The following is a 25,891-nucleotide window of genomic DNA, read 5'->3' on the forward strand; positions in this document are numbered from 1 at the left end:
ATCTTATTATTATATCACCGTTACACCCTAAGGACGGCTGGCGCTGGTTGACATACCTTTAAGATTCAGTCTTTATGCTTATGCAGTAACTTCTGATATTCAAAAAGCTTTCCTTAATATTAATATTGTAAACGATCATTGTGATTTTCTTTGTTTTTTATGGGTGAAGGATCCCTTTAAAGAATCTCCAAATATAGTTGCCTATAGATTTAATCGTGTTGTCTTGGGGGTAACATCTAGACCATTTATTTTAAATGCCACAATTCGTCATCATTTGTATGTGTATTTTGATAATGTTGATTTTATACAATCTATCTGTAAGTCTTTATATGTAGATGATTTAGCTTGTGGCTCTGATAGACTAGAATCTTTATTTAACATTTGTAAACAATTTAAATTGCGTATGAAGACAGCAGGATTTAATTTAAGGAAATGGAAAAGTAACTCTAAAGTTCTAATGAATATGTTTGAGCAATGTAAAGAATTTGAGTTAGAAGAATGTAATTCCGACAATTTAATTATAGAGGATGATAGTGGTTATTTTAATTACTTAAGTGATACCCATTGAAATGTGGTTGTATATTGTCGTTGCATCCGTTGGTCCGTCAGGCCGTCGGTCCGGCGTCCACAATTGCTTGTGAACGCTTTAGGGGGCCAAAGTTAATATCCGATTGACTTTAAATTTACACACAGTGTTTAAGGTCATGAGACGAAGAAGCCTATTGATTTTCAGCGATTTCCGATAATTACTGCCAGAGTTATGGCCCTTTATCACTTCAAAAGTCTTGTAGAGACTCTAGAGGTCAAAATTAATATCCGATTGACTTTAAATTTATACACAGTGTTTAAGGTCATGAGATGAAGAATCCTATTGATTATCATGTGACGGAGAATCCTGTTGATTTTCAGCGATTTTCGATAATTACTGCCTGAGTTATGGCCCTTTATCACTTCAAAAAGTCTTGTGGACGCTCGAGAGGTCAAAGTTAATATCCGATTGACTTTAAATTTATACACAGTGTTCAAAGTCATGAGACGAAGAATCCTATTGATTTTCAGCGATTTTCGATAATTACTGCCTGAGTTATGGCCCTGTATCACTTCAAAAAGTCTTGTGGACGCTCTAGAGGCCAAAGTTAATATCCGATTGACATTAAATTTATACACAGTGGTCAAGGCCATGAGGCGAAGAAGCCTATTGATTTTCGATAATTACTGCCAGAGTTATGGCCCTTGATCACTTCAAAAAATCTTGTGAATGCTCTAGAGGCTAAAGTTAATATCCGATTGACTTTAAATTTATACACAGTGTTCAAAGTCATGAGACGAAGAATCCTATTGATTTTCAGCGATTTTCGATAATTACTGCCTGAGTTATGGCCCTGTATCACTTCAAAAAATCTTGTGGACGCTCTAGAGGCCAAATTTAATATCTGATTGACATTAAATTGATACAGTGTTAAAGGTCATGTGACGAACAAGCCTATTGATTTTCAGCAATTTCCGATAATTACTGCCAGAGTTATGGCCCTTTATCACTTCAAAATAACTTGTGGATGCTCTAGAGGCCAAAGTTAATATCCGATTGACTTTAAATTTATACACAGTGTTTAACTTCATGAGACCAAGAATCCTATTGATTTTCAGCGATTTCCGATAATTACTGCTAGAGTTATGACCCTTGATCACTTTGAAAAAATCTTGCGGACGCTCTAGAGGCTAAAGTTAATATCCAATTGAGTTTAGATTTCTACACAATGTTTAAAGTCATGAGATGAAGAAGTCTTTTCATTTTCAGCGATTATTGATAATTACTGCCAGAGCTATGGCCCTTGATCACTTCAAAAAATCTTGTAAATGCTCTATAGGCTAAAGTTAATATCCAATTGACTTTAAGTTGATACACAGTATTTGAGGTCATGAGACGAAGAATCATGTTGATTTTCAACGATTTCCGATAATTACTGCCAGAGTTATGGCCCTTGATCACTTTGAAAAATCTTGTGACGCTCTAGAGGCTTAGGTTATCATCCGATTGACTTCAGATTGATACAGAGTTTAAAGTCTTGAGACGAACAAGTATAATGATTTTCAATGAATTTTTATGACTTGAACAGCTAAATCTATGATGTTAAAAGTTTTGTATACTAAACGTTAGCATGGCGCAGAACTTTATAAAAACCAAACAAATTCTAATGGTTTTCTGATAGTTACTTAATGAGTTGTTACTCTTAATCAGATTTTAATGTATTATAAATGTTTCATTACCAAAAAAAGTAAAAATATGTGACAACTCTTGTTGACTGCCCGGATGATTTAGCTGTTGTGGGCGTATATTTCGTTGCCTGGCAACCTATCTTGAATAGTTTACGAGATATAACCGAGGTATTATTTAATCGCTGTGTTTGTAAAGAATTGAGTAACGCAACTTCTATACAACTTCATGTATTCGCAGACGCTTCGGAAAAGGCCTATGGGGCTTGTGTCTATTTAAGATGTGAGCATAACAGTATTATACATTGTAATTTGATTGCATCAAAAACTAGAATTTCTCCTATACCACGCCTTGAGTTGTTAGCGTGCTTAATCGCGGCTCGAATAATCTTGTGTATTAAAGATGCACGGTTTGATATTTTTGACCCTTCTGTTTATTACTCTACAAAAGAATATAAACAATTTGTTAACAATCGAGTGACTGACATCAGACGATTAACAAAAACAGATGATTGGTATTATTGTCCGACCAAAGAAAATCCAGCAGACATTTTGTCTTGTGGTAGTGCAGCAAATGATTTGGTAAATAATGAACTTTGGTGGCATGGACCTTCATATTTATTGATGACCTATGAAAATTGGCCAATTAACAAATCGTGAATGATGAGTTTTTAAGTGAAGTAAAAAGAACAACAGTTTGTTTAAGTGAAATGTCTGTTACGGCTGACATTGAAAAGATTATTGATATTGTTAGACATTAATATCAATGCAGTAGTTTATATTTGACATCTTTATTAGTCCCATAGTCAGTACTCAAAAACCATGTGCTCTACAACTTAACCATTACACCTCCTACCTGGAGAGCCTTCCTCAAGGGGTATAACTTTAACAACTATATCAACTGCATAAGGGATCAGACAATAGTTAACAATCCAATCCTACTTTCTTTACAATGAAATAAATAACTATGTTGACTGAATTATTTGAAATACATAACATATATATAACATACAGAATGATTAAGATCTTATAAAATCTTTTAAACTGATAATTATTTTCAGAATGCTAAGTCTGTATAACCCCTGTTCAAATAAAACAGAAGTGTCTCAGGAGATGCACCCCGTTTTGTCAAAACATCTGCTATTTGATTACATGCAGCTGTCCATGAAATTTCGCTGATTATTTGACTTCCAATCATCTCTTTTAATGAACTTATTTCTAATCTGAGTCTCTTCTCTGTAACATGTTTGTTTGAATGTAAAGCTTCATATAAGTCTTTATTGTCCACAAAACATTTAATTGGAATTTGATATGAAGCGTTATCAAATAATAGTTCACCGAGTAATGTGCCGAGAAATATTCCATTATCTACAGCATCAGCTAAAGAGAGAGTTTCAGCAGCCAAAGTACTTCGGACGACACAACAAATTTTTTTAGACTGCCAGGATAAAGGATTGAATTTTCCGTTTGATCCAGCTAATAGTATCATGTGGCCACCTTGACTACTTCCATCTTGGAGATTACCGAAAGAGGCATCACTGTAAATTACTATCTTTAAATCACCATCTAAATGTTGATACTTCAAATTCACATTATGATTATCAGATTTCACTTTTCTTATAATTTTGTTGACTTCATAAAACTGGGCAATGGTAGAAATCTGTATTGAAGTGGAAAGTTGACAAACATCAAAACTAATATCAGGTCTGCTTAGTTTCGAAATTCACAACAACTGTCTAACTTTACCACGGAGTAATGTCTTTTGTTTTTCATTAAGTGACAAGCTTTTACATAATTCGTGATCAATAAGTACTGGTTCAATGTTGTGAGCATATTCACTCTGATTCATTAAAATTGTCTCTCCATCTTGTGTTATTCGAAGTCCAACATATTTGAAATTTGTAGTTTCTTCTTTACCAATGTTAAAATCTATTCTAATTCTGTCAATGACTTCTTTCTCAAACTCGGTCGTTCCAGCCCATAGGAAATCATCTACATGTACTGCCAGAACACCAACCAGATAGGTCTGTCTATACCAGTAGAATACAGCCGGATCCACCTTTGATATTTTTGCTCCACTTCTTATAAGAGTCTTCTTCACAGTTTCATACCATTTCAGTGAGGCATCTGCCAACCCATATACACATTTGTTCAACAACCATACTTTATTTGGGGACTTGGCTTCAAATGGAGGTTTAAGAAATATTTTTCTGGAATCGTTTTCACCCTGAAGAAAGGCAGTTTTTATGTCCATACCATGCACATTCCATTGTTTTTGACTTACAACTGACAAGATTACCTTCAGTGATTCTCTAGAACAGGTTGGGGAATCTTTCTGGAGATCATTTAAGCAATCTTCTTCAAATCCGCGAGCAACAAGTCTAGCCTTTTGAGTGAGTTGACCATCTTTTTCCTTAACAGTGCAGACCCACCGAGTAGAAATGAGTTTTTGCCCAACATCATCACATTCAGTATACACATTCTGTTTCAACCAGCTGTCTAGTTCGGCTTGTTTAGCTTTATCAAAATTAACATCAGTGAGAAATACGTTTTCTGAATCATAGCAATCTTCTGTTGACTTTATCTTCAGATTATTTACATTCGTAAAGTCAATGGAAACACTTTTACCCTTCATACTATCAGGTTGACTATACTGAATGTTGTACAAGTTTCGTTTGTCTGTAGTCACTTTACCAGCTCTTCCTAAAACAGTGGCTTCATGGGTAATACCTTCATTTTCAAAACTAATGGATTGGCCTTTATTCAACTTAACCCCCTCTTCTTTGCTTTTCCTCTCAATTATTTCCTTTCTATAATGACTTTTATCTTTCTCTGCAGACTGACTTTTATTAACTGTAGTGGTCCGACTTTGATTCTACCATGCTGTATGACGTGGTCTTAGAGACCAAGCGAGATGCGCATGCTTAGACCAGATGATGTCATTAGCATGCTGACTTTCACCGTGAAAGCACGGTGTCTGATTGTCTGGGGAAAAAACCTAAGCATTCTTCGATACTTGACAGAATTGTCACTTTATTATCATAATTTTTGATAATTAATAAGCACACCAAGGTGGTGGAAAATTTTAAGGCTAAAATTAGTCTTATCTCATTGAAAATTGTCCCCACGCTGTCGCCATTAAAGTTCAAGAAATAGCCTAAGTAATAAATAAAATGGCGTCAGTGCCTGCTCGGTCCAAATCTGTTGGGCCCATTGCTGAGAATTTTGATTTGGCAAGCCAAATATTTGATAAAAACGCCAAAAAAAAGAAAGAACCTAAACCTGGTCAACATTGTAAAAGTGCAAAAAACATTTCTTCGTTAAATGAGAAGAAAGAAAATACGATGAAAAATAATGAAAATGGCGCCACAACTACAAGTAGTGCAACCATTGCTGATGAAAACAACGATGACGGGCATACTGTTTTTATTGAATTGGAGCCTTTGCAAAAATGCAAAAAAGTTATCATGAAGAAGAATTTGACATATTTAAGCGCGAAATGCGTAGATTACACGAAGAGTCCATTAAAGATTTAAGGCAAACTATAGAAGTTTCATTAAAAGATAATTTACGACAGTCGGTTGAAAGTAGACCGGATACACGACCTAATAAGGGTACTGATATTGTCAACAAACGAAAGCGGCAATATCATCATAGTGTTAGTGAGATTTCTGACTCGTCTGAAAGTGAAATTCCATTGACACAAAAGGTTTTCAAACAAGCAACAGCAACAAAAAAGGAAGTCGAAATTACGAATCAAATTGATGATTTATTGGCTGATTCTGACTTCGATGTTTTCGAAGAGGCATTAGAAACAGAATACTGCACAAACGATGAAAAAGTTGGGAAGAATATTAGCAATAAGATTGCTGGTATAGTTAATGATATTTTTTCTCATAGTATGACAGATGAGAAAATTAAAGAGATATTTGACAAGTATCCTAGTCCTGGGAATATAGATGTCTTCTTGCCTAGAGTTAACAGAGAAATTTGGTCAAACATTAAGCCACAGACAAGATCTTCAGACATCAAGTACCAGAAAACTGAGGATAGGATAATCAAAACAGCTTATGCATTAACGAACATTGTTGATCAATTAATGATTATCAAGAAGCAACCAAATAATATCAGTATGACTGAAACGATCTCTAGTATTACTAATGTAATCAAAATGAGTATGGACTCCCTAACATTGTTAGGCCATTCTTATCAAGAAATAAATCAAAGGCGAGGAGAAGCCTTCAAGCCCGATCTGAATTTTAGGTTTAACCAACTTTGTAGTGCTACTTTGGCATCTGAATTAGGGCCTTCTAAGTACCTTTTTGGAGATGAACTGGGTAAAAGAGTGAAAGATCTGAAAGAGGCCAGTCAAGTTAGTTCTAAGGTATCCTATACCGGTACTCACTATAATAGCTATCAACCTAAAAGTTTTAAGCCAGGACCAAATAATAAAAGGCCTTTTTTAGGGTACAGGAAGGGCCTGAATCACCAAAACACTTCCAGGAGATTGGGTCCAAACCAAAAGTGGCAAGGAAGGGAGAAATATCAGAAAGAAACTCAGAGAAAGTAATACTTAATAGAAATTCACCCAATCATTTGGTGAGTAACATTATATTAGTTAGTAAAAATACATGGTTATGTTTTAAACAAGCTTTAGAAATTAACTTATTACAATTGGTTAATAATTTTCAAGCAGGAAAATTGAAAGAGCATTTTGGATATTGGAAAACTTTAACATCAGATAAACATATCTTAAATGATATTTTGGGTGTTAGTATTGAATTAAATAATATTCCAGAGCAGAATTTTATACCATATCCATATAAGTTTACACAAGACAAATGCAAACCATATCTAAACAAATTTCAAAATTACTGAAAAAGGGAATTATTGAGGAAACTGAACATGAAAAGAATGAATATATTTCTAATATTTTCACAAGGGATAAAAAAGATGGATCTTTACGAATCATTCTTGATTTAAAACAGTTCAATGATGAGGTGATATATAGGCATTTTAAAATGGACACTTTACAACATGCTCTAAATTTGATAACACCTAATTGTTATATGGCATCAATAGATTGGTCTGATGCTTACTTTACTGTTAATATAAAGAAATCGCACAGAAGATATCTCAAATTCATATGGAATAACAAACTCTTTCAATTTACTTGTTTACCCAATGGGTTAGGTTCGGCACCAAGACAGTTTACTAAGATAACAAAGGTGCTATTTTCATATTTAAGAAAATTGGGACATTTAAATACTTCATTTATCGATGACTGTTTTCTGGTAGGAGACTCTTTACAAGACTGTAGAACTAATGTTACTGATACAGTTATTTGTTCTTTGTTAGCTGGATTCACTATTCATCCTGAGAAATCAGTGATCGAACCAATGCAATCAATTACTTACCTAGGTTTTGTTTTAAATTCTGTCCAAATGACAATAAAATTAACACAAGCAAAAGCATTGCATTTAAAACTGGCTTGTACTGAATTATTGGGAGAAAATACATTCACAATAAGGAAGTTAGCTCAAGTGATAGGCTATATATGGTTTCTACTTTCCCAGCAGTACCTTATTCTCAATTATATTACAGGAGATGTGATAATTATAAAGCCAAAGTTCTTAGATTAAATAAAGGTAATTTTGAGGCCCGTGTTGAACTGCCCTTTGATTGCAAATCTGATATCAGCTGGTGGATATCAAACATCGAAAAAGCTGAAAAGTCATTGATTTCTAGTAATCCCTCAATAACCCTAAAATCTGATGCAAGCAAAAAAGGGTGGGGGGTATTTATACTAGCAGTTCAGGTCAGGTAACAAAGGCCACTGGTGGACATTGGTCAGATAACGAACAAACTTGTCATATTAATGAACTTGAGTTGTTAGCAGCCAAGTTTACACTGTTGACGTTCTGTAAAGACATGTCAGATGTTCATATTTTGTTACAAATTGATAATACTATCAGACACATGTTTGAACGGTCTATAGATAAAAATATAAGGCTTACAGCAGCTTATATTCCTGGAGTCTTAAATATAGAAGCAGATACGCAAAGTCGTATGTCACACGATAATGTAGAATGGAAATTAGATTCTAATATTTTCCAAAAAATATGTCGCAAGTTTGATTTAACCCCTGACATTGATTTATTTCCTTCACGCATAAATCACCAACTGCCATTATATTACTCTTATAAGCCTGACCCTTTTGCTAAGGTCATTGACGCTTTTTCAGTCCCATGGAACACTTCTGAATTTTATGCTTTCCCACCTTTTTGCCTAATGGGTAGAGTATTGGCTAAAATTGAAATTGAAAAAGCTAGTGGTATTTTGGTTATTCCATGGTGGACAACCCAGCATTAGTTTTCGAAAGTAATCATATTATTAATTGATTATCCTTTTATATTACCTAGGAAAGAAACAATACTGGGTCACCCAAACAAATGTCCATTAAAAGATTTGCCGAAGATGAAACTACTGGCACTCAGAATATCGGGAGATTCTTCACTAATTACAAGATTTCAAAACAAGCTAAAGACATCATTTCATCCTCCTGGAGAAAAAGTACCGAAAAACAGTATAACTATAACACATACATCAAAAGTACTGTGTTGAAAGGGAAGTTGATCCCTTTTCTCCACCTTTAGAAGTGGTTATAGAGTTTTTAACTAGTCTTTACAATCAAAATCTCAAATACAGTGCTATTAATACAGCTAGATCTGCGCTGTCTACAATAATTATTATTGACAATAAACCAGTTGGAACAATTCCAGTCATTGTGCGCTTTATGAAAGGTGTATTTAATTTAAGACCTTCAGTGCCAAGGAATAGGGTCATTTGGGACACTAGTGTTGTGCTTAAGTATTTGAGAACTTTGTCCCCAGTGAAGAAAATTACTTTAAAGATGTTGACATTTAAATTAGTTACTTTATTAGCACTTTTGACAGGGCAAAGGATTCAAGCTCTACATTTAATGGATGTTCGCAAAATAACTGTGAATAATTCTGGTATCAAAATTAGACAAGGTGATCTATTGAAGCAAACAAGACCAGGATATCAAGAAGGAGAACTTGTGATTAAAGCATATGCTCCCGATAGGAGACTATGCATTGTGATAGTGATTAATGAATATTTTAAGAGAACTGAGGAAGTTCGTTCAGAGAAAAACCTTTCAAAACTATTTTTAAGTTATGTTAAACCTTATAATCAAGTTTCACGAGACACAATCTCTAGGTGGCTGAAATCTGTTCTTAAAATGTCTGGAATTGATATGAGCATTTTTGTACCTTACAGTTCCTCCCAAATTTTTTGGACCGAAATCGCCGCGACGCGGTGAAAAAAAACTCCCGGAATTCTCTTAGATTTCACGGTGAAATTTCGCTTGATTCCGCTGCGATTTTTCTCTAAGATTCTCTAGGAATTCACCGTGTTTCTCTAGGAATTCGCCGTGTTTCGATAAGAATACATTGTGTTTTGCCGTGCTTCCCGCAAGGAATTCGAGAGCCTACCTTAAGCTAGGGTCGAACTAATATTGTCTATAATAAATTAAAGGAGTTGTAATATAGTAATGCTCCCGGGAAACATGTACAGGCAGGTTTGAATAACAAATGAGTTAGGTAATCTCGGGAAGACATTTACCGGCATTCTGTATCGGTTAGAATTTTTTCCCCAACGCACTTAATACATACATAACGCCGGCCAAAATGTATGCAAACTATGAACAACTTACAATTTTTTAAACATATCAATTCATCTTCGTTTATAACTTAGATGTAATCCGTCAATTTGGGGCTGCTATCAAATCCAAACTTTAAATTATATACGATGATCTTTCACACATTACTTCATTACTCGCAGCTTCGGTTAATCTAAATCAATCATCCATACAGCACGAAGAAAATAATCACTTCGCGGGTCGCTTAACGGTATGTTACGTGGTCAGAAACGCGCCAAACGATTGGAACTACATGTATATTCTTACGCTGTTTTACTCGGCAAATAATATCCGCTGTGACAATCTACATCTACTTTATGTCACCCAATTCATTTCGGTGGGAGCAGATATTGAATAAAGCCATTTCACACACACATACGTGTACATTACATGCGCCTCATATATTTATACAATATCCACGAGTGTGTTAATTCTTGTCTTCACCCCGTTATAGTTTACTTATTTTGAGTACACTTTCTGAATGATTCCATTCTTTTGTACGTCCAACTTGTCGATTTCCTACTGCATATACATGTACCCTGCAGTCCATGCGAAATGATATATTTTTTACTGGACATTTGGGCAGGTATTATTCCAACTATTGCTGGACCGAATGAGATTTTACTGGTCCCAAAAAGTTCATACCAAAAATATGCATAAAATAAGTAATAATGGCCTAAAACTCGAAAAACAACAAACAGTATTTTCGTTCTATTTTTACTTAATATTATCTATGATATCAAACATCGAAAAAGCTGAAAAGTCATTGATTTCTAGTAATCCCTCAATAACCCTAAAATCTGATGCAAGCAAAAAAGGGTGGGGGGTATTTATACTAGCAGTTCAGGTCAGGTAACAAAGGCCACTGGTGGACATTGGTCAGATAACGAACAAACTTGTCATATTAATGAACTTGAGTTGTTAGCAGGCAAGTTTACACTGTTGACGTTCTGTAAAGACATGTCAGATGTTCATATTTTGTTACAAATTGATAATACTATCAGACACATGTTTGAACAGTCTATAGATAAAAATATAAGGCTTACAGCAGTCCATGCGAAATGATATTTTTTTTTACTGGACATTTGGGCAGGTATTATTCCAACTATTGCTGGACCGAATGAGATTTTACTGGTCCCAAAAAGTTCATACCAAAAATATGCATAAAATAAGTAATAATGGCCTAAAACTCGAAAAACAACAAACAGTATTTTCGTTCTATTTTTACTTAATATTATCTATGATATCAAACATCGAAAAAGCTGAAAAGTCATTGATTTCTAGTAATCCCTCAATAACCCTAAAATCTGATGCAAGCAAAAAAGGGTGGGGGGTATTTATACTAGCAGTTCAGGTCAGGTAACAAAGGCCACTGGTGGACATTGGTCAGATAACGAACAAACTTGTCATATTAATGAACTTGAGTTGTTAGCAGCCAAGTTTACACTGTTGACGTTCTGTAAAGACATGTCAGATGTTCATATTTTGTTACAAATTGATAATACTATCAGACACATGTTTGAACGGTCTATAGATAAAAATATAAGGCTTACAGCAGTCCATGCGAAATGATATTTTTTTTACTGGACATTTGGGCAGGTATTATTCCAACTATTGCTGGACCGAATGAGATTTTACTGGTCCCAAAAAGTTCATACCAAAAATATGCATAAAATAAGTAATAATGGCCTAAAACTCGAAAAACAACAAACAGTATTTTCGTTCTATTTTTACTTAATATTATCTATGATACACGTAAATCATTATTATTTTCTATCAACAATAGCTTGGACTTATAATTAAATTTTTATCGCGCCAATATTTACAATCGTTTTACTGTTCTATAAATAGACCGCGTAAAGAAAATATATTCCCTTAGATGACAATCGAGTCTACCAGAAGCCAATGTTATTAATACAATATTAGTCTGGATTAACCTAGCCTACTACTTACTAGACTAGCTCGATATACGGTACTACGTACTCGAGATAAGATTTTGTTTACATTTTAAACAATAGTGAAATTAACACAATAAATTAAACGAGAATTAAACAGTCCGTGCACGAAGTGCCGTCAGTCAGTGCCAATACGGCGATGATTTAATATTTGTAAGTTGAGTGTCCGTTAACCCGTCCACAAGCAAACCCGTCCACGGTTAAGGTAATACCGGTACTTGACTTGTATATTATTTAATTGATTAGAATAGATCACTTTTACTCATTGGTTGTTTATATTGTTTTATTTACCTAATAATCAACTAGCTTGGCTCGCCATCCCGACAGCGATTAGTTCGAGTTCAAATTCTTTATTCCTTTAAGCCAAAGACTCATCAGGTATAACATATAGTACAAACAAATAAATACAATATGTACAAAAACAATATATACTATTCAAAAAAAGTAGGGGATATTTGATTTTGGGGGCATAATACTAAAATATGCAAATGACTACGAAAAAAGTCACTATAGAACCTAACAGAAGAAACATTTCCAGTTACATGTGACGCCCAAACGCACCAATAGCTACCGCATGGAATGCAGGTGATGCTTGGGATCATCATGGGGGTCCAACCCAAGATTTGCACGACTCTGACTTTGAATGTTACAGTCATTGTGGCATTGAATTCCAGGGTGGAAACATCAGTTTAATTGTTTTAGTGACCAGAAAACAAATTTTGATATGCGTCGGCTTACCCAAAATGAAAGGTTACGTGCCCTTGGCATGCTACAGATCGGCACAACACAGGCGGTTGTGGCGCGGACGATGAATGTTTCTCAGTCTGTCATAAGCAGGCTATGGTCCAGATACCGTGATACACAATCTGTACAGGACAGACCACGCTCAGGTCGACCAAGGGCGACAACTCAAGCCCAGGATCGATTTATCCGTACCTTGGCCTTGAGAAATCGTGTCATCACAGCAAATCAGATCAGCGCTCGTCTTCAAACAGACACTGGTGTGAGAGTGAGTGGCCAGACGATTCGGAATCGACTGCATAGGGGTCACCTTCGCGCCCGACGTCCTCGCGTGATCCCTTGTTTGAGAGATCATCACATTCAGGCAAAACGTCGTTGGTGTAGGGATCGTCAACACTGGGATAATCGACGCTGGAGCAATGTGATGTTTTCAGATGAGTCAAGGTTCACTGTTGATTTTTTGGACAGACGTAGGAGGGTGTGGCGTCGTCGAAACGAGCGCTTCCAAGACGTTAACATCATCAGACATGATCGATTTGGGGGTGGTTCTGTTATGGTGTGGGGAGGCATCACTGTTGCTGGAAGAACGGCTTTACATGTTGTTGTAGGGCGTGTTACAGGCCAGTACTACCGGGACAACATCTTGGCAGTCCATGTTGTGCCGTTCGCACGACGTCATGGCCGCCGTTTCATCTTCCAGGATGACAACGCAAGATGTCACAGGGCCAGGATCGTTACAGGTTACCTCCAACAACAGAACATCACCACATTACCTTGGCCAGCACTGAGTCCCGACCTCTCCCCCATCGAGCATGTCTGGGACATGCTTGGACAGAGGTTACGTCAACGTCAACAACGTCCTGCAAATGTCCAAGAACTTGCTGCTGCGTTGCAACAGGAATGGGACAATCTGGACCAAAATGACCTTAGACGTCTCATTAGGATAATGCCACGTCGGATCAATGCTTGTTTGGCAAACAGAGGAGGATTTACCCGTTACTGACTTGGTTGTGATGCTGTGGTAACTTTGCTGTTTGACCCCGGGTATCATTTTACCCTTATAATGGTCAGTCTGTGCCTTACTTAGTCTAACGATCATTTGGAATAATTCGATGAATGTGAACTTCATTTCATTTTGTCATTTGTTTCTTCGTCAGTTTCATTAGGTGACTTTAATAACACTTAAAAATCAAATATCCCCTACTTTTTTTGAATAGTATAGTTCACCAATGTTTTTGTAATAAAGAACAATAGTATTGTTTGTTGATTAGCGTTATGATTTTAGACAAAATGGTAAGTTCACCAATGTTTTTGTAATAAAGTAGACCCGTATTGTTTGTTAATTGACTTTATCCCATGATTTAAAAAATTGGCGATGGTTAATATTGGCTCAAAAATAATTCCTTAAATTGCGCCGGAGTCCATTTTAGATTAATTGAATTCGCATAAAAACAACAAAGAGTGGCTACGTGCGATTTTATTCTTTGATACACAGGACATTTCTGTTATTCAAACAAATCTGCACGAGAATGACAACATACAAGTTGACAGTTACCATTGGTTTGGGGTTCATGAAGAATAGGCTTTTCTATCGAGCCTACAGTTATTCTTTTCTAAAATAAAATGAGTGCCTTGGATTTTTGTGTGGATTTGATAGCGGTTATACTTTACTAATATTCTCTGACATCGGAGACTTGTGTCGCGTTCATTTCATTTTTGCGGTAAGTACGAGCTTCTTATGTCTGATTTGAAAGCGCTTTCGACTCCCGTTGCAAGTTCTATTTATCACTTTTGTGACTTTTGCAGTGTACCCCCTCCCACCCATATTATTTTAATACGTCATAATACATTATTATCATATACCGGTGACAGTCAAGATTTGCTAAATACTTTTCGCCAAGTAACACAGCGTAAGAATATATAGTCCCTGTGTCGAACCCAACATCTCATGTTTTCGCGCGTTAACCGCATTGCGAAGTGATTTACATGTATGGCACTGTGATTTATGAATGGTTGATTTAGATTAACTGAAGTTATGTGTAAAATCTCATCGAATATAATTTAAAGTTTGGATTTGATAGCAGCCAATAAGATGAAATGATATGTTTAAAAAATTGTAAGTTATTCATTGTTTGCATACACGTACATTGTGGCACCACGTTATACATGTACAGTGTGTTAGAAATACGACCGTAGCTGCCTCGCCAACGGTTAACATATCTTGTATTCAACTTAAATAAATTACATTTTTCATCAACATGCTTACATCGGGATGATATCGGCACTCAAGCGATTCACCGTGAAACACCATAATTCACCGCGAAACACCCTATTTCGCGGTGATTTGGCTAGCTGCCGTTTCGCTAGCGATTCTCCAAGATTCCACCGTGAAATAGAGTGTTTTTCCGCGGTGTTCGGCGATTATAGTCCCAAACTCCAGCACTGTAGTGTATAGTATTCGCTCAGTTGCATGTGCAGCAGCAAGTAAAGAGAAGGTTCCTATTAGAACAATTTTAGATACAGCAGGTTGGCCAAATGAGTCAACATTTAGACAGTATTATGATAAACCTTTAGTGGATGAGGGTGTGTTCTCAGAAACTATTTTGAATAGAGCTACTATTTAATTGGTTAATTTGAACTGTATTGTATTGGATTTCTTGTGAAAAAATAGTGATACTTTACATTATAATTGTTGTTGTTCATGGTTACAACTTTAAAAATCTCGCTTGGTCTCTAAGACCACGTCATACAGCATGGTAGAATTTATAAATTAAACGAGACTTACCTGTAAGGTGAAGTTTGATTGTAATTCTACCATTGCTGTTGACATATCTTAGAGATCAAGTGCCCACCCTTTTTGATAACCCTTCCCTTACTTAAGAATTGTGGAATTTGGGTTGTTTTTGGTACATTGACATGCATGTTTTTGTAACCATTCACACTTTGAAATATGACATCATCTGGTCTAAGCATGCGCATCTCACTTGATCTCTAAGATACGTCAACAGCAATGGTAGAATTACAATCAAACTTCACCTTACAGGTAAGTCTCGTTTAATTTATAAAAAATTTTCTGTAGACCAACTGTCACGATTTGGCACCTGACCAATTGCCACTCGTGCAAACTACCCCCCAGCTGCGTCTTCAAAATCATACTTTATATATTTATATCAGATCAGTAAAACAATCAATTTTCAGAGTTCAGTATGTCCATAGGTCACTTCCGGTGGGAATCAAACCATCAATTCACAAAAACATTATTCGTCCAACGAAAACATTAAACATAGGCCTGCAATACCTATTCTACACAGTTGAGATAATTATAGGCCTGTGGATCCTATTCTGGGATCATCTCAAATGTTCTGTTCACGATGTCAGCTACGGCTAAACTTGGCCCCAACGCCGCTCCATATCAAACGTTGCCCAACAATAATCTACACACATAAAAGTTTCACCTACTGGGCGTAATCAAACGTGGCCCAGTTCCAATGTACCTCTGATTTAATTAAACATGGTCCGATATTCACTACAGTTATGTATTCAAAGAAGAAAGGTTAAATTGGCCCCCTCCTACATAATCGATCCGATTCGGCCTGAACGAACCTTACTAAAAGACTGACTGACTGACTGACTGACTCTGATGTGCCATCCACATCTGCTTATATAGCCATACTGTGCACATGCTGCATGCCTCAGATGCAGTTGACAATCAAGATGAGTTTGGGGGATACAGCTTAGACAATTAAAATTGAGTTTGGGGGATCAAACTCAGACAAATAGGATGTGAACATAAATATTTATAAATTCGGATGTAAAAGAAAAAATATGATATTTGATTGTGACACCAACTGCTATTTCTATTTTCCTTTGTAGATGAACTTCTATTTTCCTCTCTAGACTGGCTATTAACTGCTTGGCTTCTATTTTCCTCTGCAGACTGACTATCAACCTCTGTAGACTGACTTGTAATTCTATTTTCCTCTATAGACTGGCTATTAACTGCTTGGCTTCTATTTTCCTCTGCAGACTGACTATCAACCTCTTGATTTCTATTTCTATTAACCTCTGTAGACTGATTTCTATTAACCTCTGTAGACTGATTTCTATTAACCTCCGTAGACTGATTTCTATTAACCTCTGTAGACTGATTTCTATTAACCTCTGTAGACTGATTTCTATTCTCTAATTTCTCTTCTGACTGACATCTGCACAAACTTCTATCTTTATTTGTAAACCAACTTCTGTCCTCATTAGAACTGTTATCAGGTTTTAAGGTACATGTAAGATCACTGTCTGTTCATCTTAACCTTGAAGTATGAACTCGAATGACTAATCCCCCATGTCGAACAAATACTACAACATTGTCTTGCCCTAGTACCCAGCCTGGACCAGTCCATTTGTTGTCTCGTAAATAATACACCTTATCACCACATAAAAAGTGTTCACCAGACGGTCGTACCTGTTTTCGGAGAGCTCTTCTGATTTTTTCGGATGATTCTGCAGACATATATGCCTGTCGTGCTGCATGTAGAGCTTTCAAATTCTGTGTCATAACTTGCGACATTGTAATTCCTTCTAATGCAGGTGGACAGTCAACGATAACTGATGGTAGATTTGGATTTTTGCCAAACACAATCTGATGGGGACTGTATCCATGTACGTTATGTAGACAGTTCTTTGCAGAAACTGCCCAGCTCAAAGCAATTTCCCAGGAAACATCCATGTCTTCTCTTAATTTCAATAATGCTTCAGTCAGTGTTGCATTATGTCTTTCGACCACTCCATTGGACCATGGACTGTAAGCGGCTGTTGTTTTAACACTCATATTTAAATTCTGAGCCATGTCTAAGAAATATTTATTGTTGAACTCTCCCCCATTGTCACTGTATACCCCCTTAGACGGTGCACCATAAACACTAACCCATATTTGCATGAATTTCTCAATTATAAGTTGAGGATCTTTTCTTCTGATTATAGAAGCAGCACTTAGACGACTAAAAATGCCTATAATATGTAGGTACCATAAGTTCTTGTCCAGCTGATGTAAATCCATTGATACAATTTCATTAAAGCTCGATGCCAAAGAGAAACCAACAATAGGTTTATTGTGTGGTCTCTTATGATTTCTACAAACTGAACATTCTGAACATATCTTAAATAAAATAGATTTTACATGATTAGCTACATATCCAGCACTTTTTAACAAACTATAAAGCCGATCAAAAGAAGCATGACCAAACTGAACATGAAGTTTACCTACAACTTTTTCTATTTCTTTAGAATTCATATCATTATTAACTATTAATACCTCATTTTCAATTACATGCTCTACCTGATTATTTACATAATTTACGGTTTCATCATTAAAACCTATGTCCACACAATAATGACCACTGGAGGTTAAATGGACATCAACTGGTTTGCCAAACATGAAAATTTTATCATTATTTAAATCAATTATTGTATTGGCTTTCTTTAAAGTTTCTTTACTTAAAAGCAAAGGAATATTTCTGTTTATTACTTCACAGTCAATAATAACATGATTATCACAAATTCTTGCTGGTATTTTAACCATATACGTGGAAATTACTTGGTCACCATCACCAAATTTAAAAGATGTTTGACTAGGATATGTTTCTACAAGTACTTTTTGATCCGAATTTAAATTATTTATATATGATGTGAGCCATTCCTGCCCACATACAGTTTTAGAACAAGCCGTGTCTACTATAGCAGCATCAGTACTTTCACATGTCAACACTTCATTACTTTTAATTTCTGAAATGATGTTCACATTTTCCATTGAAGTCTGATCGGTGAATAAAGCCGATTGATTGAATCGTCTATTTTCAGGACAATACCGAACCCAGTGATATTTGGAACCACAGATACTACATTTTGAGACCACACCATTGAAGACTGGATTCAGGCGCCCCTGACGATTATCGCCAGTTCCCGATACTTGATTCTTGTAACCAATACCACCTCTACCAATACCATAATAACTAGGCCTACCAGTAGGCCTACTCCTATTCATAAAGGCATCTTCAACTTTATCTTGTTCTAAGTGACTGACTGCACGAGTATCTCCAAATATTCTATTCAAGGCAGATTTCATTGATTCAAATTTCAGATCAGCACTAGCTGTCAAGGCTAACTGTCTATCTTTCCTGGTCAATCCAGCATTATCAAGGATTTTGAAAGCTAATATTGTTTCTGGTAACTCCATATCATATTTCTTAATTTCACTGTACTTTTGTTCAAATCCTATTAAATAGTCTGGCATAGTCACACTATCAGTTCTATGATACTGTTCAAAGTTTGTGTAAGCAGAGTAAGACAGATCAACAATATTTTTCTTAAAAAGTTAATCAAGTTCCATCATCAGTATATCAACACCTCCATCAACATTTAATAACCCAGCATCAATATTCAATGCTATTTCTCTTGGTTTGCCTTCTAATGACAATGCTAGTGCCAAACCTCTTTTTCTCTTTTCTAATTCAGTCACCAACTGCCACATTTTTACTTCATTTTTCCACTGCTCATATGATTTATTCTTATCCAATACTGGAGGATTCTTAAAACTATAAGAGGCCATACTTGCTAAGTTCTTCTTCCTTTTTCTATATTATAAACCAGCTCCTGCTACCATTGTTAGACATTAATATCAATGCAGTTTATATTTGACATCTTTATTAGTCCCATAGTCAGTACTCAAAAACCATGTGCTTTACAACTTAACCATTACACCTCCTACCTGGAGAGCCTTCCTCAAGGGGTATAACTTTATTAACAACTATATCAACTGCATAAGGGATCAGACAACAGTTAACAGATATAGCTTGATTCAGCACATTGTCAAAACTTTTACGTGTAACTGCTTATGTGTTACGTTTTGCGAGTCAGATAAAACGCCGTTTGAAATCTGGTGGTACGTGTATAACAGACAGACAATTCGCCACTGAAGAGATTTTAGATGCTGAGAAACTGGTTGATTTGTATACAAAATAATTGTCGTAAAGATGACAAATTTCTTCAGAGAAAACAGACTTTTAATTTGAAAATCGATGAAAATGGAATTTTAAGGTGTTTTGGTCGAATTGAGAATTCTTCACTGTCATATGACTATAAAAATCCAGTTTTTATACCCGAAAACCATGCCTATATAGTAAGCTGTTGATAGAAAAATGCCATTTGGATGTTAAACATAATGGGACTATTGAGACTTTAGTTCAATTGAGACTGAAATTTTGGATATGTCGAGGTCGACAGGTAGTCAGAAATGTGATTAGTAAATGTATTATGTGTAAAAGACTTGAAGGAAAATCATACAGAGTTCCCGAGCCAGCACCCCTTCCTGGATTTAGATTAAGTGATACTTTCGCGTTCCAAAATGTAGGCGTTGATTATGCCGGACCGTTGTATGTTCGAGACATATATTCCAAAAATCCAGACATGTATAAAGCGTTTATTTATAGCATTGTATACTTGCGCTTCGAGTAGGGCTGTACGATAATATTGCAAAGAGGGATGATATCGATATTGGCATTTTTTTCAACGATATAGTTAAATATCGCGATATTTAATAATAATGTCACTTTGCTATTAAATAAATTAAATATAAATGCATTAAAGCTGACTACAGTGTGAGTAAGAATTGATTTATTCATACACTTTAAACATTGCTTTTTTTATAATATAGATTTATTAAAATGAACAAAACAACATCCTTTTTGGATAAAAATTAAATACAAGCGCTGATGTTTAAAAAGCGTCTGCTTGTGACCTTGTGCAAGAATATTCTCAAATATCACCTGCAGCGGAAGTACGTAGGTGCGGTCTTCAAGTCTTGTATTGTAAGTTCAAACAGTTTAACAAATACTAAATGATCCGGACTATCTTCCATTAAAGCATTCGATTGGCTGCGGTATTCCTGGCCTAACAGTGACAGTAATCTATTTATAGATCGTTTTATTCTTGCTTTCAGAAATTAAGTTTTGTAGAGTTTTCTAAAAATATTCATTTTTTAAAAATATGACAACCTATTTATAGCCTGGTAATTAGCCGCGGTAGTGGGAAATTTCAGGCGTTTAGTAGGCCTAAGCTTTACGTGTAGTAAAAACTGACAATTTATTGTCGACTAAAAACAAAGTAAAAGTAACGCATACACGATGCAGTGAAAAACGGCTGCAGACACTGCGCAAGTGTTTTCAACATCTAACGATTCTCAAAACATTAGTTTTATTATAGTTTATTGCCGTCGGCTAATTTCCACTGCTGTATAGTGTATTTATTATTTATTTTTATGATATTTTTTTTCGATATTTGAAGTTTTTGGCGATATTCGATAAACCACTATATCGACGATTTTTTGCCACAAGATATTGTAGTTGGGTCTGAAAATACCATATCGCAATAAATGACTATATCATGAATATCGTACAGCCCTAGCTTCGAGTAGAGCCATACATTTGGACCTTGTCGTGACGCCAGTTCTAGTTCATTTATTCGCAGTTTCAAGCGTTTTATCGGTCGGAGAGGTATACCTGTATTAATGAATTCAGATATTAAGTGGCAATACAATGTTGAGCGTTCTCTATGGTGTGGAGGTTACTTTGAGCGTTTGGTGAAGTCGACAAATCCTTGTTTGAAAAAATGTCTTGGTAATGCTCACTTGACTTACAAGGAATTGATGACTTTATTAATTGACATTGAAGGTGTTTTAAATTCACGCCCTTTAACGTACGTCATTGATGAACTAATAGAGCCTCTTACACCCTCCCATTTGATTATCGGAAGAAGAGTATTATCAACACCGTCTTGCGATATAGTGTCAAGCCACAAACCAAGCCATCTGAGTGCCAGAAACGACAGCGACATACATGTATGAAAAATGTTCTTTCTCATTATTGGAAAAGATGGAGAACCGAATATGTAACGGAATTACGCGAATATCATCGAACTAGTAAAGATTGGACCTTTAATTTGGGAAGGTGACGTCATACTTGTTTACGACGATAAAGTTTCTCGACTGAATTGGGACTTGGCTGTTGTAGAAAAGACTTTTATGGGTAAAGACAATCGAGTTCGTGCAGTTCGTACTCATGATTCACAGGGAAAATTCGTGACATTAAACTTGAGCTTTCGAAAGACTAAATTGACCTTTAATGTTTGATTCTTAATTTTATCAAGATATTTTGACTAGTCTTTAAGTGTAATATCTTTTTATTCTTTGATTACAGATTATTAATTGGTATTATTGGATTATGATTCTTTAGTTAGAAAATAATTTTGATTTATGTAATTGACCTTACGTCAATTAGGGGGGAGTGTGTTGAAGAGTGAAAGATACGAGTGTCTGGACATTCGAATGCGTTGCTATGGTAAACAGCACGTGCAACAGTGTGCGTGAAGTAGATTCATACAGACTGACAAGACGAAAGGCCTTATTGTGTTGAAATGTGAAATTTTGACTGTATTATTGAGTGTAGCTGATATAATAAAGATCGATCATGACTATTCTGTGTATTTCTTATGAAATTAGAGCCCGTTTTCACAAAACAGTTGCTCTGATCTAAATTAGAGGTTATTAAGGGCTTTTCACACAAAATTAAGCAGATTTATTCTCCAAAATCTATCTGGGAATCTCCCTTTAAGCTTGTGGTCCCACTAGAGGTAACAATTTTTATCCAATTTAAAAAAACGTTTGAATATATCACCGTTACACCCAAGTGATGGTTGAGTTCAAATTTCGAGAAAATCGGACCAATACTGCCGGACAAAATGGCCGCCCCTCGTACGCTAATAGTGTAAAAATATGGTATATCAAGGATGTGGACACCTTCAGGTCACAATTTTCACCCGATTTTAATGAAACCTTAAATGCATGTTTATAACCCAAAGATCTTGGTTCCTTTCGATATTCCGGCATATTGGATTGTAATTTCCTGAATTATGACACATTTCATGTTTTTAGCTAGTGGTCCCTCTAGAGGTCACAATTATTATCTGATTTATAAAAACGTTCGAAAATATCACCTATACACTGTATTGTTGGTTGAGTTCGATTTTCGTGAAAATCGGACCAAAACTGATTTTGGGTTAATTCTTTGAATACGTCCAAAACAAGTTTTAAAATACAACAATTCAGACGTTAAAAGTGAATATCTACTTCAGTGGACTATTTGGCCGCTCTAAAAATCATTTTATACATTCAAAAATAGAAGGCTTCGACCATCAAAAAATGAAATTCAGCCACGTTCCAATCGCGATAAATGGTAGACCTGGATAACTGCGTTTTAGAAGGAATTCCTTCTGACGTCCTATCTAGTTAGATGTGAATGATCCAGTGTTAAACTACTGCTGGACACAGCCAGGATTGTTTACAGCGGATGATGTGAACGGCATATACGATGTCATAATTTATTCAAGAGATGATGTAGGTCTGGGAAACCTTCTCGTTTGCTATAAATAGTTTATTTCTTCCCGCTTGTACCTCCATTATGTGTCCTCTTGAGTTATTTTACGCGTGGAACAAGTGTGCAAAGTCTTAAGGTTCTGGAAAATTGAAATGAAACTGCCCAACAAAATGGCCGCTTTTTGTACGCAAATTGTGTAAAAGTATGTAATACAAAGGTCACAAATTTTATCCAAATTTGATAAACTTAAAACATATCTTTATGTGCCAAAGATAAGCCCCTTTTGATATTTGCACATTTCAGACCATAACTGTCTGAATTATTGCCCCTGATTGTACAAAAAAATTGTGTTTGTTTTTAGCTTGTTCTCTATCCATCTCGTGCAAAATGTGGGCGTCACAATTTTTATCCGATTTAAAAAAAAAAACGTGTCAATATATCACTGTTAAACACCAAGATATTGGTTCCTTTTGATAATCGCGCATATCCGAACATAACTTCCTGGATTATGGTCCGTGATTGTTCTAAAAACTGCATTTTTAGCTTGCAGATTCTCTAGAGGTCACAATTTTTTTTCCGATTTTGATGAAACTTAAAACATATCTTTATATCCCAAAGATCTCGGTCCCTTTTGATATTTGCGCATTTCAGACCATAACTTTCTGGATTATTTCCCTGATTGTTCTCTGTCCATCTCCTGCAAAATGTGGGCGTATCTTGCCTGGCAGCGGCTGGTTATTCAATTTTAAAAACTGTTTAAATATATCACCGTTAAACCTTAATGATGGTTGAGTTCAAATTTTGCAAATAGTGTAAAAGTATGTAATACGAAGGTTGTGGAGCCTCTAGAGGTCACAATTTTTAACCAATTTTATTTTAATGAAACTTGCAATGTATGTTTATAACCCAAATATCTCGGTTCCTTTCGATGTTCGCGCATATTAGATTATATCTTCCTGGATTATGACAAAAAAATCACGTTATTTTTCTTAGCTCGTTCTCTGTCCATCTCTTGCATGGCAACCGCTTGTTATCCAAGTTTAATAAACGTTTGTATATGCGCCGTTGAACCCTTTTGATGGTTGAGTAACTTGAGTTTTAATTTCGTAAAAATCAGACTGACATTACCTAACAAAATGGCCACTCCTTGTACTCAAGTAGTGTAAATTTTGATCTGATTTTGATGAAGTTGAAATATATGTTGATATCCCAAAGATCTTGGTAACTTCCTGGATTATGAGCCCTGATTGTATGAAAAAATGTGTTTTTTGGCTTGTGAGCCCTCTAGAGGTCATAATATATCACATTACATCCTAATGATGGTTGAGTTCGAATTTCGTGAATATCTGACCGAAATATCCCGATAAAATGGCTGCTCCACGAACGCAAATAGTGTAAAAGTATGTAATACCATGATTGTGGACCCTCTAGAGGTCACGATTTTGACGAAACTTAAAATATTGATTCCTTTTGATATTCATGTGTATTGGACTGTAACTTCCCGGATGGACCCTTGATTGTTCAAAAAATCACGTTTTTAGCTTGTGAAACAGTTAAGTTGTAGAGGTCACAATTTTTATCTGATTTAAAAATAAAAAACAACATAATGACAGTTGAGGACGAATGGCTGCTCCCCTTACGCAAATTTTGTAAAAGTATATATTATCAAGGTTGTGGATGCCCTAGAGGTCAAAATTTTTTATCTGATTTTAATAAAGCTTAAAATGTATGTTTATATCCCGACTTTTTTTTAGCTTGTTCTCTGCTCATCTCTTGCAAAATGTGGGTGTATCTTGCATGGCAACCGCATATTAACGGATTTTTTTCAAATTTGGTGTGAAGCATTGTATTGATGTGGACGAATCCTATTTGAATATGTTTGATATTCAGCATTCTACGACTTTCAGTTCCCGAGTTCCCCACAGATATGTGGGCGTATCTTCCATGGTATCCATTTTTCTATATATATATAATATTAGTATGATGTTTGTCATGAATATTTTTGTTCTTGACAGATTGCCTTACAGTTTCCTGATGAACTATTAGTCAATAGTGTAGAAGTTCTTGAAAAACTACAAAATTGTACAAAGCAAAAATTATTTGTACTTGGTGATACTTCTTATGGAAGGTAATCAATTCTTAGCCCATCAAGACTCAAACTAGTAATACTCTACCTATTGATACGAATGTTAAAGCCATTTTCAGAAAATAAAAGTATGGTAGACTATTCATCCAACCACGTCGGCTGCACTTATGGCTGTGGTTTCGGAATTCCATTCCCAGACATAAAGAGCAGTTCTATAATTTGGAATCTTAATGCCCAATGGGTAGAAGGACAAATATCGACAATCATGATTTTTTGATATTGTGGTTCAACCCAATGAGGTACGGTTCAACAGTGTCTCGAAGACAAACGTAGTATATTTAAAGGACAATATTGGTGTCAGTCATTACCACATATGTGATAGCAGCCCTAGAAATTCACGCGAATCTCTGAATCTAATTCGTGCATTGTCGAGTCCAACTATTGATTGTCTGTCGGGGTCAGTGTTCATAATTGGCTGTATTTTGTCGGCTTTAGCCGATTGGTAAAACAATGAACCGGCCACTATGGTATCATAAATAATCAATCTACTTTCGGCTAAATTACAACGGGTTAAATATTACTTGTTAATTAAGAAGTCAATCAACTTGCTTGTCGGCCAACAGTCATACCTTAGTGAGAAGCAGCCATATGTGGTTCATTATCCGAGTAATTAGCACATTTAACGGTTATTTTGATAATCCGGTAAAAAAAACAAAACAAGCTTGCTGATTATTCATAATAGGTTCAGTAA

At 35.6% G+C, this 25,891-nt stretch overlaps 1 protein-coding gene across 2 annotated transcripts in view; it reads left to right on the plus strand.

The window, feature by feature from the left end:
- The window catches only part of LOC126817151 (2-(3-amino-3-carboxypropyl)histidine synthase subunit 2), a 109,165-nt gene that overhangs the window by 44,477 nt on the left and 38,797 nt on the right, over positions 1-25,891 (plus strand). For both annotated transcript variants that reach the window (XM_050543996.2, XM_050543997.1), the window contains exon 3: positions 25,070-25,182. In XM_050543996.2, the coding sequence (XP_050399953.1) occupies positions 25,070-25,182 (113 nt within the window). The remainder of the gene's footprint in view (positions 1-25,069; positions 25,183-25,891) is intronic.

Source organism: Patella vulgata, chromosome 4 (genome assembly GCF_932274485.2).
Source record: "Patella vulgata chromosome 4, xgPatVulg1.2, whole genome shotgun sequence".
NCBI lineage: Eukaryota > Metazoa > Mollusca > Gastropoda > Patellidae > Patella > Patella vulgata.